Raw genomic sequence first — 15,588 nt, 5'->3', positions numbered from 1 at the left:
TCCCCATTAGTCAGCATGAATCTGTCCTTTCATAATGAACATGAAGGGTTACAGAGTTCAGTTTTGAAATACAACTTCTGGACACACTTAAAAAATAAGTTAGTGAAAGTGCGACGTGTTAAACAAATGGAGAAGTCATAAAATATGACTAAAGGAACAAGAGGAAGTTTGGTTGTAATGTCTCAGCATAACACAGCATTCTTGTGAAAGGCATTGTCATCATTAAGTGTATGCTTTTTATGTTTTTGCTGTGGGGTGCACATGCACCGATCTCAGAGTTAATCTGAGTCACATTTCGAATAATACTAAATAGTCTTTTATTCTAATTAAATTGGACCAATATTAACATATTTGCACTACTACAGGTTTCTTCCTGCTAATATTCCCTGGCACAGTTTTAAGATCATTTGAAATAAATAATGTTCTTGTACTGTTAAATCTAATTGTTATCTTTTGCCGGAAGAAGTAGGCTACTACTTTTAATTTGGAAATATCAACCGGAAGTTTTGTAAACCTGAAGCTACTCGTCTCGCGTTAACAACAAATCTGCACCTGATCTGTCCATTGGCCGGACTAGGATCTCGCGAGAACAGAACGAACCTGGCTGCTCAGTTCAATGTTCCCCAACTTACCACTGTTTTACTTCAACAACTCTCAGCCGTCATAAGTAAATACCGGACCCGGTGCCACGGCGCTTCCCCGGCTCACTTCAGATGAAAGCCGTCATCCTCGCCGCGGGGTACGGGACCAGGCTCCAGCGGGATGTGGTGGCTGACAGCAGCGGAAGGTTCGCTCACCTGGCCGGCTGCGCCAAGCCGCTGCTGCCGGTGGGACACTGCGCCTTGATATCCCACTGGGTCCATGCCCTGACCGCCTCACGAGCCGTGGACTCGGTCTACGTTGTTGTGAGTATCATGTTGTTAGAGGAACGAGGACACAATGGTGAACCACGGTAACCACGATGTTGTTAATACATTTTTATATTCTTCTGCCATACTTGTGTTACATTGGTTTTGTATTGGATATGGATGCATCATAGAACAATGTAGGCCTACTTACAGCACTTTGGTTTATAGCAGTTTTGACATCCTAAATTGTCACAAATGTATCAATAAAATCAATAAACATGATGAATAACTAACCTCAACAGTAAAGCAGTTCAATATTTCTCATATTACTCTCACATTATTGTGTCAATAATAATAATAAACAAAAAACAACTGCTAACTACATAAAGTTGGTTTCTAATCAAGTTTTTTGTATTATACTTGTGCCTCAAACTAAGACCAGCCCAGACCAATACAGATGTTTTTTCTGCATCAAGGACCTGGCTGATGTCAGCCAGATGTTCAGGTGAGACTCAATGACCCATGTTGGGCCTCAACTTAACTTGTACTGTTCTCCTCTCCACAGACCAACGCTCTGTACCACGCTGCGTTTGAAGAGTGGGCCGCAGGTTTCACACATGTCAAGATTCTCAGTGATCAGACAAGAAACAATGATGTAAATGAGGATTTACAATTCGTTTATATCAGACAGTCATCAGTACTTAGTTGGCTTGTTGTGGCCACTCTTTGCTGAATGTTTTCATTCCACCAGGAGCGTCTTGGTGCGGTGGCGTGCCTGCAGCTGGCAGTAAAGCACTTCAACATCGAGGACCACGTCGTAGTTATCGGAGGGTAAGTATATATAAACTCACTGTATCAATACGACCGTGCAGAGACGGGTCAGTCCTGACAAACTCTTCTTCCAATCCTCAACAGTGACACCCTCTTCAAAGAAGATTTTAGCCTTAGTGGTGTTAAAGAGAAGTTTTCTGACCTCCAAGCAAAGGATGAGGACAGCTGTTTAGTGCTCTCGTACCAGTGCAAAGATGAAGGTGAGTTTTACAGGATGTGCAATGTGCATGGTTTAGTGATGAAGATAAGGAACATTTCAGAAGCCCACGTGACAAGCCACTGAGCAGTTTAGGTACAGATTGAAGAAGTGGATCAGTCTCATCTCAGAATGTCGATCTTGTGTCTTTGTCTTTTCAGAAACCCATAAATACGGGATACTGGAAGTAGACAGTGATCTCTGTGTCCTCTGTATGAAGGAGAAACCTCTTCCTTCAGAGACCAAGTCGAGGAGAGCAGTAAGTTTACCATAAACACTAACCAGGGCACATAGAGAGCGTTTACAATGGAAAACAACCTTGTAGATAAAGAGAGCACCACAAAGAGCCAACAGAAATATTTACTCTAATCTTTCAGAAAAATGAGGTTATGACATAAGAGCTGCCAACCTGATCCTCTGTACTTACAGTGCAGTTATACTGTGTCAGGACAATAGCACCTTTGTTGTGTCTGTGTGCACCAGCACTTTAGATTAGAAATAAAACAGTGAGGCTTAAGTCCTGACGATCAGTTCAGGAATGATGTTTACATCAAACATCAGTTAAACAATGCATGTAGGCCTTTAACTACTCATTACAGTTACCATAATAAAAACTCTCTTTGGTTGTCTTAAAGGGATAGTTAAACATTTTTGCAAATAGGCCCATTGCCATAATCCCTATAGTTTTGGGAGTAGGTTTGTTACTTTTAATTGTTGGTGCAAGCTATTTTTAGAACAGTGGAGCAGAGCCGTGAGCTGCTCAGAGCTACGCTACGGAGGCTAATGGGATTTCTTGGTTTCCCTCATCAAACTCATCAAATACACAATCCAACAACTCCAAAACGCTCTGGTGGACAAGTTGTGACCTGCACATTCACCACACTATGAGATAATAACGGAATGTTACAAGACAGAGTTGTTTTTTTAGAGGTAAATGCAGAGACTGCTTGCTGAAAAACTGCCCCCGACAGGAACGTGCATCAGTGGTTTTGCATGAATTTACTTACTAAACAACTCTGTCTCGTAACGTTCCATTATTATCTCATAGCGTGGTGAATGTGCAGGTCACAACTTGTCCACCAGAGCGTTTTGGAGTTGTTGGATTGTGTATTTGATGAGTTTGATGAGGGAAACCAAGAAATCCCATTAGCCTTCGTAGCGTAGCTCTGAGCAGCTCGCGGCTCTGCTCCGCTGTTCTAAAAATACCTTGCACCGACAGTTAAAGGTAACGAACCTACTCCTAAAACTATAGGCTGTTTAGTTGTTGTTCAGCTACACTGTACTGATATGTGTGGGGGTTACTGGTATTTTTATGAAATGCTCAACTTGTACTATACATGTGTTACTTTTCATGCATCAAGAAGATAATGTTTTGTGTGTTCCAGTGTCCTTGTTTCTATGTGTTTTCCAAGAACAGCCTTCCTCTCCTGGATAAGTTCCTTGAGGATAAGAAGGTGAATTTGAGCATCAAAAGACCCACATGTGACATAGTGAGAGAAAAGAGTAAATTATGTGTTTTAATTGTAATAATTACTGACACCTCTGTATTTCCATAGGAGGCTCCTATTGAAGAGAAAGACGCCCCAGGAAACTTTGTGTCTTGGCTCATTCCAAGGTAAGTTCTGTTGTAGAGACAGGCATCTTTGTGCTTTGTGAGACTCTTTTTAAATATTTTTGTGCATTTCTCAATAAAGTGGACTTTTTAACTTTTTTTTCTCCTCAGGAAACCAGTTTATGTTCATCAGATTACTGGACGTTTCGATGTTGGAAACCTGCCGTCTTACATTGAATGTGACCTTTACTTCAAAGAGAAACTTCAAGATGTCAAATCATACATGGTTTAGAGGAAAAAATCAGTTTTTATTATGCCAAGTAAAAAAGTTATAATTCAAGGCAAGCACAGAAGAACAAATCACCTGAAATTGTGGAATCATGACCAGGGATCTGTGACAGTAAATCAAGAACGGTGGCTGTAAATAAACATTTTATAATGACTATTTTCTATTAAAATTGTATCTTTTCCAGTCATTGTGGTCAGTCATTTCTCTACCCGGTGAGGAGTCTTGTGCATTTGTCTGAAGCTTTTTCGTGACTGTCCTCCATCTTTGCGATGCGGGAGCCAAACTGCATTGCTCTCTTGGGCAGAACTGCTGATTGGCCGAGGCCGAGCTGCTTCGCCGTCAGCCTCAGGAGGAGTTTCTCCCCGACACCTCGAGGAAGTGACAGGTCTGCTTTGTCCCACACAGGCAGAGAGTTCAGGTAGCTCACCACGTCCTCGTCCAAGTAGGGGAACCTGCACACATGAGAGAGATCTGTCAGGTTCTACACTCTATGATGAGGGTGAATGGAGTTTCATCTGTGGTCTTGTATTAACAATATCCAGATATCCTGCTGTCTGTGACATGTGTGTCACGGCTTTGACATTTCAGTTCTGAATGATTGGACTCCCAGTGAGCACAACTCTTTTTGTTACAGAGCAGGGATTCCCAAACTGTTACCAAAGGGCAACGGTGACACTATGGTGTTATATTTTACTTATAAATAAATAACTCATACACTGTTTCAAATGGGGTTTTCACAGTGTAAATAGTAAAAGTCAAGAAAATCATTTGTAAACCTGAATTAAAAAACATTTTAATAAATCATTTTGATTAAAAAAAATTAAAAATATGTACCCAAAATACAATTGATAAATAGACTATGCCTTTTTTATGAATGTTTTGGGCATTGGGGGTGCATCAGCTAGGTTGTAGTAGAAGGGGGTGCATGGCGTTTAAAACTTTGGGAACCACCGCTATAGAGTAAAGCTGTAAAACTTGCCTAAAACAGTCTGAACACACCCACCCCAACCCAAGACTAGGTCTAATCCTGTGAAATGCTTTAAAACACCTGTATGGGTGGCCTCTGAGTACTCTAAAGTTTTTATATACTGTATATACTACTCATCTGAGTTGAGTGCAAACTAATACCAAAAGATGCAGCTAGTACTATTCAATATTTATATTTGACATATACCGGTATATATACAGCTCTGGAAAAAATTAAGAGACCACTCCCAAAATGATCAGTTTCTCTGGATTTAATATTTATAGTTATGTGTTTGAGTAAAATTAAATAAATAAAAAATTGTTTTATTCTATCAACTACTGACAACATTTCTCCCAAAATTGAAATAAAAATATTGTAATTTAGAGCTTTTATTGGCAGAAAATGACTAAACTACACATGTTCATATTTATTCCTAAACAACACAGCAAGAATATTTTAACTTGGGAAGAGTTTATAAACCAGTTTTTGTGGGATAATGTCAATGTTTAATCCCAGCAGTGGTTTTTATATAAAAGCAGATGTGGTTCAGGTGATGACCTCATCAGTGTCTCATTAAGTAGAATGAGTTGTGTTTGTGTTGGTATTTAAAAAAGAAAAGAAAAGAATGACTGTCATGATGTAGAGATGCTTTTAAGAAACATTTGTGAAAGTGGTCTCTTTATTTTTTCCAGAGCTGTATATATACTACATCCAAATATGGTGGTTGGACTGCAACAGCACTGTAGTCACATGACAGCAGGTACAGCACAGGTGTGACTAATAACATTAACAACGGTGCTCCAGTAGCTCAGCCTGTAGCAGCAGGTCAGACTGCTGCCCATCTCTCCCCCCGGATTTCCTGTCTCTCTCTCACACACTGTATCTATCAAATCAATATACAAAGGTCTACACACCACCCCCCCACCCATAAAAATAAATAAATAAAATATAGAAGAACATAAACGACAACGACTTGTTTCAGAGCCCTTGCATTTCCTTGCTGGCTCGTTGGCATGTTGCCCTGGAAACCTCAGTGCCATCGTTAATGTCATTAGTTACAGGTGCGTCTGCAGGACAAGAACTGTCTGAGTACAACAGCCATCAGGGATGTTAGTTAGTACCAGCTCTGTATTCCCTACCATGACCAGTCCAAATGTTTGCTTCGAGTCGGTGGATTCTGTTAATTTAAAGATTCCAACATATCATTAGTCAAAAGAAAATGATTCTGTCAAGTTAAAGGTACACTGTGGAGTTGACCTCTAGTAACACCAGAGCAGTGTTTATCAGTGGGGGTGTGTTTTGTTTGTATAAATAAACCTTCAGAATTCTCACTTCCTGGACTGGTTTCCTGCTATAGAGAGCCTAAGAAGCAGGAAGTACGGGACCTCAATTCGGAAAAGATCTCCATATAAGTGAACGGGAGTCAAAATTTTATTTTGTGATCCGATTGGATTGTGCCATGAGAAAAATATATGACCTACCTGTTTAAAACATCACTTTTTATGCCAAGAAATCAGCAGTTTGTTGTAAAACTATTATACAATAAAATTCCGAAAAACCGCAACCAGAAAGACTACAGGTAGCGTAGGTGACGTCACACACCACATGCTGTCCTTGCCTGTGTCAGCTACTCCACTGCCTGTTACTGTAGCCAGTAGAGCGGTCTGCACACAAAATACATTCTCCCGATGCCGTTCTACGACAAACTACTGATTTTTTGGCATGAAACGCAATGTTTTAAATAGGTTATGGTCTTTTTTTTTTCATGACACAATTCACACAATTGGGGGGGGGGGTGGGCGGGCAGTAACAAAGAAATGAAGCAGCGAGCCAACAAAGACAGTGACAATACCAAGCTTGTAGATGAATAAACAACAACCTAACTTTGTCTACATCAGCTTTGAAAACGGAAGGAAGATTCTCTCAACACTGTTAAAACTCCACAGGGCGCCGTAATGGTGAATTAAAAATACTTTTTTTGCTGTTTTATTTTGTAACTGTTGCACAATATGCAAGTTGAAGCCAAAGACATGCCTCTGCTCTGACAGCCTGAATCTGGTATTTGGAACAAGCCCCTGGCAGACCCACCTGGCCTCCTTCCCATGGTCTCCTATCACTCTGTCATCTCTGCCCAGATTCCTGGAGGAGATCCTGCCCAGCTCCATGTCCAGCTCCTGGATCAGCCCCTGGTGTCCAGACATCTTGTATCGGACTCTGTGTCTGGAGTAACCTGCCAGCTGCTCATCTGCCCCAATACCTGTCAAGATGACCTGCAGTCGTGAAGTAGCAGAGCAGAAAATCAGATGTAATGAGAACTGTTCAACAGAAATTACAAATATTTTGTTTCTTAAAGGGTTAGTTCAACATTTTGGCAAATTAGCCCATTGCCATAATCCCTATAGTTATAGCAGTAGGTTTTATTACCTTTATTTGCTTCTTTTTTTTTTAAACGGCGGAGTAGAGTCGCAAGCTGCTCAGAGCTACGCTACGGAGGCTAATGGGATTTCTTGGTTTCCCTCATCAAACTCATCAAATACACAATCCAACAACTCCAAAACGCTCTGGTGGACAAGTTGTGACCTGCACATTCACCACGCTATGAGATAATAACACAACGTTACCAGACAGAGTTGTTTTAGAGGTAAATTCATGCAAAACTGCTGATGTGCGTTCCTGTCGGGGGCAGTTTTCAACAACTTGTCCACCAGAGCGTTTTGGAGTTGTTGGATTATGTATTTGATGAGTTTGATGAGGGAAACCAAGAAATTCCATGAGCCTCCGTAGAGTAGCTCTGAGCAGCTCACGGCTCTGCTCCGCCGTTCTACAAATTCCAAAGGTAACGAACCTACTCCTAAAACTATAGGGATTATGGAAATGGGCCAATTTTCCAAAATGTTGAGCTATCCCTTTAAACTGTACCAAAGTATTATAGTATTAGTATTATTTCTGATGGATGAAAATACAAAAATACATCATCCTGGTGTGACAGTTACATCAAATCTCATGTATTGGTTGAAGAGTTGGAGCTCATAGAGTTTTCTTCCTAGAAAAGTCCAAGGTCTGCTGACTGAGCCTCACCTTTGCTGGTGAAGTGAAAGGTTTCTGGTCGTTGTCCTCCGTGATGAACCCGGTCCCTCGTGCTGCGAACCACACAGCACAGCCGATGCTGTCGTCCAGCACCGTGTCCAGCGGATGCACCAGATGACATATGCGTCCCTGTCGCGTCCTCTGCAGCTCCTCCTGCGTCACGTTGATTTCCACAAAATTCCACCTTCTCTCGGGACTCAGATGCCGTAACTCCTTCAGACCGGCTTTTCCAGTAATTCGGTCTGGAACATCAAAGGGGCCAGATGTCCGGGACAGCGCTTCGGTAGTTTTAGAACCTATCGCCGCCTTATTTTTGTGCTTTTTCTTTGCAGACTCTTGCTGCTTCTTGGGCTCCTGTAGTTTAAACGACACGTTGAGAAGGTCTATCGGTAGATGAGCGGGTATGTGGCGGTCAGCCAGAGCGGCCAGAATCATAGAATCGATGCCACCTGAGAAAAGTATAGCTACACGAGCGTGGTTGTTACTAAGGGAACTGTCTTCCTCCTCAAAAGGCAGAGACTGGACACGTCTCCTTACTGCCTCACTCAGAACTTCAATCAGACACTTCACCTCGTCCTTTTTCTCTCTGCTCGCAAGCAGCTGCTCCAGATCGCTGACTGTCGAATGGGAGTTTGGATTCGTTTCTGTCTCATTTAAAGACGCCGGGATGGACATGTTCAGAGGACACACAGGTGAGGTGAGGACCAGTCCTGACTGGTTCATCACAGCAGTGCAGCCGTGGGGAAGAGACTCCAACAGAGGTTCAATGCAGGCGGAGCTGGCGTCGTTTCCAGCGGAGGCCCAAGGAAAAACCTCCAACATCACGCTGCTGGTCTCGGCCATCGTTTTCAGGTCGATCCTGTACACGCCGACAGCTGGGACTTCTTTCCACACAGACGGATCGCCGTCAGAGGCGTGAGCTGCCACAGAGGTCAGGGTCAGGACCTCAGCCTCGGGTTTCCACAGCAAACTCCGCCTGCCGAAGAAGTCTCTGCCGAACCAGAGGTAGTCTCCGGCCTTCTGATAGTAAACAAACCCCCATGGCCCCCGGACGCTGGACAGGACAGAGAGGATCTGTGAAGGGCTGCCGCAGGACGACAGCTTCTCGGAGACGACGGCGGTGTCGTTCTCGGCCGGCGTCACGGGCAGACCCCCGAAAACCTCCCCGTTCCACACCAGAACATTTCCGGTGGCGTTGTCATGAACGGGCTGCGGGGTAAGACGACCTCTCAGGTGAAGAACATGGGCAGAGAACAAACAGTGATAGCGGGGGCGGGGGGGGCTTCCTCCTGTTACTGTCACATCCCGGCTGGAGTCGGGTCCTCTTCTCCTCAGGTGTTCGTGAACTGTTTTATCCCACTCAAAGTGAGCTGGCGACCGACTCAGCAGACAGAAGATGCCACACATTGTTGAATGAAGATGAGGACCAGTCTCACATATCCTGCAGATCCTTTTTCATATTATCCAGTTCCCCTGGAGACAGAGAATTCAATCTGTTAGTTTCATCCACTAATGATGCCACATTATCAGGGCTCCAGACTGCCCCTAAATAGTGGCATTTTGCCCCTAGGATTTGAGAAAGCTCATCTACATGCGCAACCAGCAAATTTGCTTTTTGGGGGGGTTTGTTTTGTTTTCGAAGCAAATGCAGAGACTGATTGGTGAAAAACTGCCCCCAACAGGAACACGCATCAGCAATTTTGTATGAATTTACCTCTAAAAGATAAAGTTCTGTTATTATCTCATAGCGTGGTGAATGTGCAGGTCACAAGTTGTCCACCAGAGCATTTTGGAGTTGTTGGATTGTGTATTTGATGAGTGAAACCAAGAAATTCCATCAGCCTCCATAGCGTAGCTCTGAGCAGCTCACGGCTCTGCTCCGCCGTTCTAAAAATAGCTTGCACCGACAATTAAAGGTAACAAACCTACTGATAAAACTATAGGGATTATGGCAATGGGCCAATTTGCCAAAATGTTGAACTATCCATTTAAAAAAATAAAAATATGTTACACATGAGCAGTTGCAAGAGATATGATATGAATATTTGCTTTGCGAGTCGATTTACGGTGTGAGCCCTTAAATATTCTGCTTATGCTCCTAAAATAGAATTTGATCAGAAAGACTCCAACTGATTCATCCTTTTACATGATATGAATTCACTCATTACACCTCTCAACCTACTTTTGCAGGATCCCAGCGTCTGACCTCTGTCTGCCAGGAAGAATATGTTACTGTTCCTCTGCTGGATGTAGACTTTCTACAGAGAGGAAGACATAAGTTACAGAATAACCACAATTAATACACAAGACAATCATATATTGCTGTAAAATCTATATTGAACATATTGTCCAATAACAATTGCGTCTACCCACCCTGTTTTTCTTCAGGTTGGACAGCTCGTCCACGACAACTTTCTGTTCCTTGATCTGAAATTGAAAAGGCACAAGAAGTTGAGCTGATATAAACAGCCAGCCGGACACAGAGCCCTGACAGTCCCTGTGTTTTGACAGTCACGTAAATGTAAATAGTAGCCCCTGAAACGGACTTATAATGTCGACAGTAAATTCACATCTGCTAGCTTAACTCTTCAACAGCTAATATTTGTAGCACATTAGCCTCCAGCGACACGTTTCGGCTAAACATACCTTTTTGTTCAGCTCCTCTTTCAGTCCAGACTGTCCTTCAAAGTCGTCTTCATTATTCTGAACTTTAGAAGACATTTTGATTTAATGGTAAGTGAATATTAGAGTTGTTGAAGCCAGTAAACCTCAATGTAAACACATGTTGAACCCTGGTTGAACCTGAGCGTCGTCAAAGTACTTCCGGGTTGGTGTCAGGTCGAGTCTCCACCACCGCCCCCTGGAGGAGGGAGGTGAGACAGCCGCTGTCCTCCCACTGCAGGAAATATGGTGGTTATTTACAGTATGAGTAAATCAATTACAGACAAGAGAAGCTTACCTTCAGTTTGCAGCTCCTTTTCATATGTTTAATTGTAATGTATTTGGTAAAGGGAGTCAAGACCAAGAAGATCAAGACTTTGAGGGGGAGACTGAGATCAAACCATTGCAAGACCATTTACAAGACCATTATTGTATTCAGTACCTACTACTCATAGTAGGCTAATCATGTGGCATGATATTTACATTATTCCTCTGCTAAAAAGAAAAGATAATTTTATATAAAATCTAAGCCATATTTAATTGAAACAAAGTTTGGATTGAACAGATGAACACAGCACAGAACCTGCTGACGTCTCCTCCCACTGACACCGGTGCAACCAAATTTTTCAGATGGTTACACAGGCAGATACTTTTGTAGAGCAATTTTGGTTTATTGAATTACATCACATAAACCAAAGTCAGCGGGTGACAAAGATGTCACTGCAGCTGTGGTCTTGACTGGTCTTGAGAAAAAATCCAGAGTCCAGCTTAACCAAGACCGAGTAAAAATAGAGTCAATTTCGAGACAAGACCAAGACCTTGAAAATGTTGTCTTAAGTAGCTACTACAACACTTAGTTTAGACTAGCCTATATAAGTTTGTTTATATCAGTTAAACTTTTTAATGTTCAAACAAATACACAGATGTCTTCAGACAGTTAGCCCACTTTTCCTGGCCCGTGGCCCCCACAGATTCATTCCAATCCCTTCCATCGTCCTGCTTTCCCAGATTGCCCTGAGTGACAGGCCGAGCACACCACAGAGTGATCATTATCACAGAGCTAATATATACACGACACACAGACAAACATTTTCACACTCATGTTTACATCTCCACACAAACACTCCAGCAGATCTGTGTGAGTTTAGATGCAGGGGGAAACACGCACAGTCACAGTGAGTAGGGTACACACAGTCCCAAGATCCCAGGACTCTCCACTGTGAGGCAACAGTGCCAACCACTGAGTGACCGTGATGCCCAGTGTCAAGAAAAATTGCCTAACTTGACCTGTGCCAGTCAGGACAAGTTCAGTCCCATGTTGCTGTTTTCACCTTGATGGAAAATCGGCTCAGATGATGAGAGAAATGAGGAACTCAACACACACAAACACACACTCCTAGTCACAGGAGAATCACATGGGACGGTCGGGAAAAAAAATCTGGGAAACTGTAAACAGTGGAGATGTAGCCGACTTTGATCAGTTCAAAACTCAAGGGTGGATTTTAGGAACTACACCGGCAATGCAACAGCATACACACTATTATCATATTGATATTTGATATATTGATATGATATATTATCATAATCATCATGTCATTGTCACGGGGCAGCATGGTACTGTGGTAGTGTGGTTAGCACTTTCGCTTCCCAGCAAGAAGGTTCTGGGTTTGGTGCCTGCTGGAGGATCTGCACAGTAATGCACAGCTTTGAGCAATGTGGAATAGTATAAAGTATAGCTGTCAAGGCATTTCATCTGAAAACTACAAATGTCACCCTCATGGTGGCACTAAAGGAGAAGTCAGGCGATTGTCAAATTCAAAAGGATAGATCCTCTGGGGACTATGAAAGTCTGAATGTAGGCCTAATGACAGTCCATTCAACAGCTTTGACATATTTCAGTCTTGCCATCCTCAGACCCATGCTACTGATATAGTTAAAGGGATAGTTCAACATTTTGGCAAATTGGCCAATTGCTATAATCCCTATAGTTTTAGGAGTAGGTTCGTTACCTTTAATTGTCGGTGAACGGCCGAGCAGAGCCGCAAGCTGCTCAGAGCTACACTATCAAACTCATCAAATACACAATCCAACAACTCCAAAACGCTATCATGGACAAGTTGTGACCTGCACATTCACCATTATGAGATAATAACGGGACATTACAAGTTGTTTTCGAGGTAAATGCAGAGACTGCTTGCCAAAAAACTGCCCTATAGGGAACGCGCATCAGCGGTTCTGCATGAAACAACTAAAACAACTCTGTTTCGCAACGTTCCATTGATATCTCATCGTGGTGAATGTGCAGGTCACATCTTGTCCACCAGAGCGTTTTGGAGTTGTTGGATTGTGTATTTGATTAGTTTGATGAGGGAAAACAAGAAATCCCATTAGCCTCCATAGTGTACTGTAGCTCTGAGCTCGCACTGACAATTAAAGGTAACGAACCTACTGCTAAAACTACAGGGATTAGGTCAATTTGCCAAAATGTTGAACAATCCCTTTAAAGCTGTGGAGAAAGGGCAGAGCACTAATAACTCAACTTTTCAAACTACCAGCCTCTCTACTGCTGTCTTAAATCATTATCTGCTCTTGTTATCACACCACCTCTGTGTGGTGTAATGAGGTTACAAAACTATGAGATTCCCTGTCCTGGCAGGGATCAACATCAGTAGAGAAAAATGGCCCTGGATGACCCAGATGTTGACCTAGCTCCAGCAGTTGGTCAAGCACCCTCTGAACTTGCAGTGTGATGGACAAACACACCTGTTGGAGGTCTCACATGGATCACTGCCCACCCAGCTGCAACATATTGATCTGAAACAGCTGTCTGCTGTTTACTGTTTCATTCCCTGGAAACAAGGGCTGTAATCTGGGGAAAGGTGGCCCGGACAGTGACTTCTGATGTTTATCGTTCCATGGTGGGCTGAGAGGAGCTGTCAGCTCCACACGCACTAAAGTCATGGACAGCGGTAAATTTCTACAGAAACAAAACGGGTAAATTGTAATCATTGTCTCTGGAGTTCTTTGGTCACACCACTGCTTGGTCATCCTTCTTTGTCATGACACTTTAGGATACCTCAAGAACCTAGACTCACTCATACCAGCTCAGTTTCATTGAAACACCTGAACCAAGTGACTTGTTCTTTAACACCCCTCAGCTCTCCTCCAACACAGACTAAGAGCTCTGGACAAAAAAGCAGAAGCCCTGCATGAAAAATAGATGAATAATCTGATCCAGGCCTCTGTACATAGATCTTAGGGTGATATTTCTCCATCCTGCCTCCACCTGTGTCCCCGTCTTTCACTGTGGCTGTGAGCGTCAGACAACATACGGCCACAAGAAGCAAGTCATTCTCATATTTTTGTCCCGGCAGTATAAATTTAGCCCACGTAAACACAGCGTGTTGTTCACAGAGCCGGGTTGAAAGGAGATCCCGCACCGGTGCAGACATACCTGCAGCTCGCATTGTCACAAAATGACACAGCAGCCGTCTGACCACTGATGACAGGTACTCTACCTGAGCCGGGCTGACACACCGGCCCACTAATAGTGCGGCTGGTAATCTGTTTGTACCGGCTCAATGTACGCAGGCTTTCAAACGCCTGTGAGCTCTCTGTGATCCTTGAATAGATCACAAAGGGTTAGAAGTGCCTATTGTCATCACTTGGCTCAAAATATGTGCTTATGTTACTTGTTGGGGTCAGGTTTGTTTCCTTGTGCCATGACATGGCACACAGAAGGTCTACGTGTTGCTCTGAGCACAGCTCACAGCTGCTTTGGATGTTTGTAACACTGACATGTGAAAATGAAAAAGAATCTAAACAATGACATAGTGCTGTCTGTTAAATTATCATGTAGATTATAACCGGCTGAGAGGGAATCAAATATTAAAGACTAAATACAGGACCAGATTAAGCCACTGGGGGGATTATTACAGCTGTTAGATGTGGTCCCCCAGTCCCCTGTCCTCAGAGAGGTATTATGGATGTCTGTGGTAACTTCATAAAGCTGAAATAATAATAATGATAATAATAAAGTGACACTTTATAATAACTACACACTATTAAGCATTAGTTAGGCATTAAATACTGAATTCATCATTGAAAACACATGAATACTTGTTGGTATGTAGTTTATAAACACAGTTAAAAATGTTTTACTCGTCATTGATAAGATACTGTATTTATTCATGCTTAACTAATGTGTAGTTATTATAAAGTGTTACCAATAATAAAAGCCTTAGAGCAATGACTCATTGTGGTTTTATAAGGCAGACTATTTCTTGACCAGGTGTTTGACAACATGTCAATGTCATGTTGTTTTAAAACCAGGTCAAGTTTACATTTCATTTTCTCTTCTCCTCCCTTTTCTTTGGTACAGATTTAACAAACAAGACATGATGTGTTAATTAGACGCTGGTTTGCTGCCTTTGGACTGTTTCCAGTCTTTGCTCTAAGCCTGGTTGTCTCCTGGTTGACAGGCATGTGGTATCAATCTTCCCGTTTAGCTAAAAGAAAGAACAAAGTATTTTGTAAAATGTGATCATAGAGTCCTCGGGCGCTCCGTAAATCCTCTTTTTCATCGTGCTAATCACACGTCAACCCCTTGTGATAATATTTCTATAACATGTGAAAAGACGCAGCCCCACCCTTCAGAAGAACCCACCGGGGACTGAACTCATGTTTTGGCGTTAGTGTGGTAACAGAGCTGGATATAATAATGAATTGGACGAACATCACTGCTGTGAAAAAGAATGAAGGCTCTTCAGCGCTCCTCATTTTTGGTTGGTTTTGGCCAGAGATTGAGGCGTTTGTGTTTGTCTCTTTGTGCTTTGTGTGTGTCTGAGGGAGATCGCATTGCCAGAGTTTGCTGTAACACTGTAAGCTTTCATCACACTGTTGTTATGATTTGAAAAAAAAAAAAAAAATTGAAACGTCAGCAGAGTTGATGATTTGGTGCAGTGTTTGGATATAAACACCACAGAGCCATCTGAAGAAAAAGACCTGATCTCAGTGATATATGAAAAGATGCAGCTTAGCATTGTTCACTGTGCTGGTATTATTCATTATACAGTGGTGAGCCCAGAACAGAGGTTTTTTTTTTAGTGGTGGCCCAAGGCAGTGGGGTCCCACTCAGCTGATAGGAGCTTTTTATAG

The 15,588-nt window shown here is 42.6% G+C and overlaps 2 protein-coding genes across 3 annotated transcripts; one reads left to right on the top strand and one right to left on the bottom strand.

The window, feature by feature from the left end:
- Positions 1–612: 612 nt before the first annotated feature.
- Positions 613–3,803, top strand: LOC311004190 (uncharacterized protein). The gene is made up of 8 exons (XM_083996137.1): positions 613–905; positions 1,414–1,503; positions 1,600–1,679; positions 1,764–1,879; positions 2,037–2,134; positions 3,261–3,329; positions 3,432–3,490; positions 3,599–3,803. Exons 1-8 carry the CDS (start codon positions 714–716, stop codon positions 3,717–3,719), a joined length of 825 nt encoding a protein of 274 aa, XP_083852263.1. The 5' UTR covers positions 613–713; the 3' UTR covers positions 3,720–3,803.
- A 112-nt stretch (positions 3,804–3,915) lies between these two features.
- asnsd1 (asparagine synthetase domain containing 1) lies at positions 3,916–10,681 on the bottom strand. 2 transcript variants are annotated; one of them, XM_083996136.1, is made up of 7 exons: positions 10,573–10,681; positions 10,417–10,478; positions 10,144–10,197; positions 9,953–10,028; positions 7,762–9,243; positions 6,772–6,953; positions 3,916–4,168 (listed from the first exon to the last, which is right to left on the bottom strand). In XM_083996136.1, the coding sequence occupies exons 5-7, from the start codon at positions 9,175–9,177 to the stop codon at positions 3,922–3,924; spliced, it is 1,845 nt and encodes a 614-aa protein (XP_083852262.1). In that variant the 5' UTR covers positions 9,178–9,243; positions 9,953–10,028; positions 10,144–10,197; positions 10,417–10,478; positions 10,573–10,681; the 3' UTR covers positions 3,916–3,921. The 2 variants fall into 2 exon arrangements, with proteins under 2 accessions (XP_083852262.1, XP_083852261.1); XM_083996135.1 differs by having other exon boundaries at positions 10,417–10,680.
- Positions 10,682–15,588: the final 4,907 nt, after the last annotated feature.

Source organism: Trachurus trachurus (assembly GCF_905171665.1).
Source record: "Trachurus trachurus genome assembly, chromosome: 21".
Lineage (NCBI taxonomy): Eukaryota > Metazoa > Chordata > Actinopteri > Carangiformes > Carangidae > Trachurus > Trachurus trachurus.
This window is presented reverse-complemented; position numbering and strand designations above follow the sequence as displayed.

Bases quoted from the DNA above. Each gene is read 5' to 3' on its own strand.
- LOC311004190 (XM_083996137.1), top strand. From the start codon at position 714: ATGAAAGCCGTCATCCTCGCCGCGGGGTACGGGACCAGGCTCCAGCGG. The intron at 2,135-3,260 runs GTAAGTTTACCA...TGTGTGTTCCAG, and splicing joins AGACCAAGTCGAGGAGAGCA to TGTCCTTGTTTCTATGTGTT. The intron at 3,330-3,431 runs GTGAATTTGAGC...GTATTTCCATAG, and splicing joins AGTTCCTTGAGGATAAGAAG to GAGGCTCCTATTGAAGAGAA.
- asnsd1 (XM_083996136.1), bottom strand. From the start codon at position 9,177: ATGTGTGGCATCTTCTGTCTGCTGAGTCGGTCGCCAGCTCACTTTGAG. The intron at 6,954-7,761 runs GTGAGGCTCAGT...TCACGACTGCAG, and splicing joins CTTTCACTTCACCAGCAAAG to GTCATCTTGACAGGTATTGG. The intron at 4,169-6,771 runs GTGGGTCTGCCA...TCATGTGTGCAG, and splicing joins GACCATGGGAAGGAGGCCAG to GTTCCCCTACTTGGACGAGG.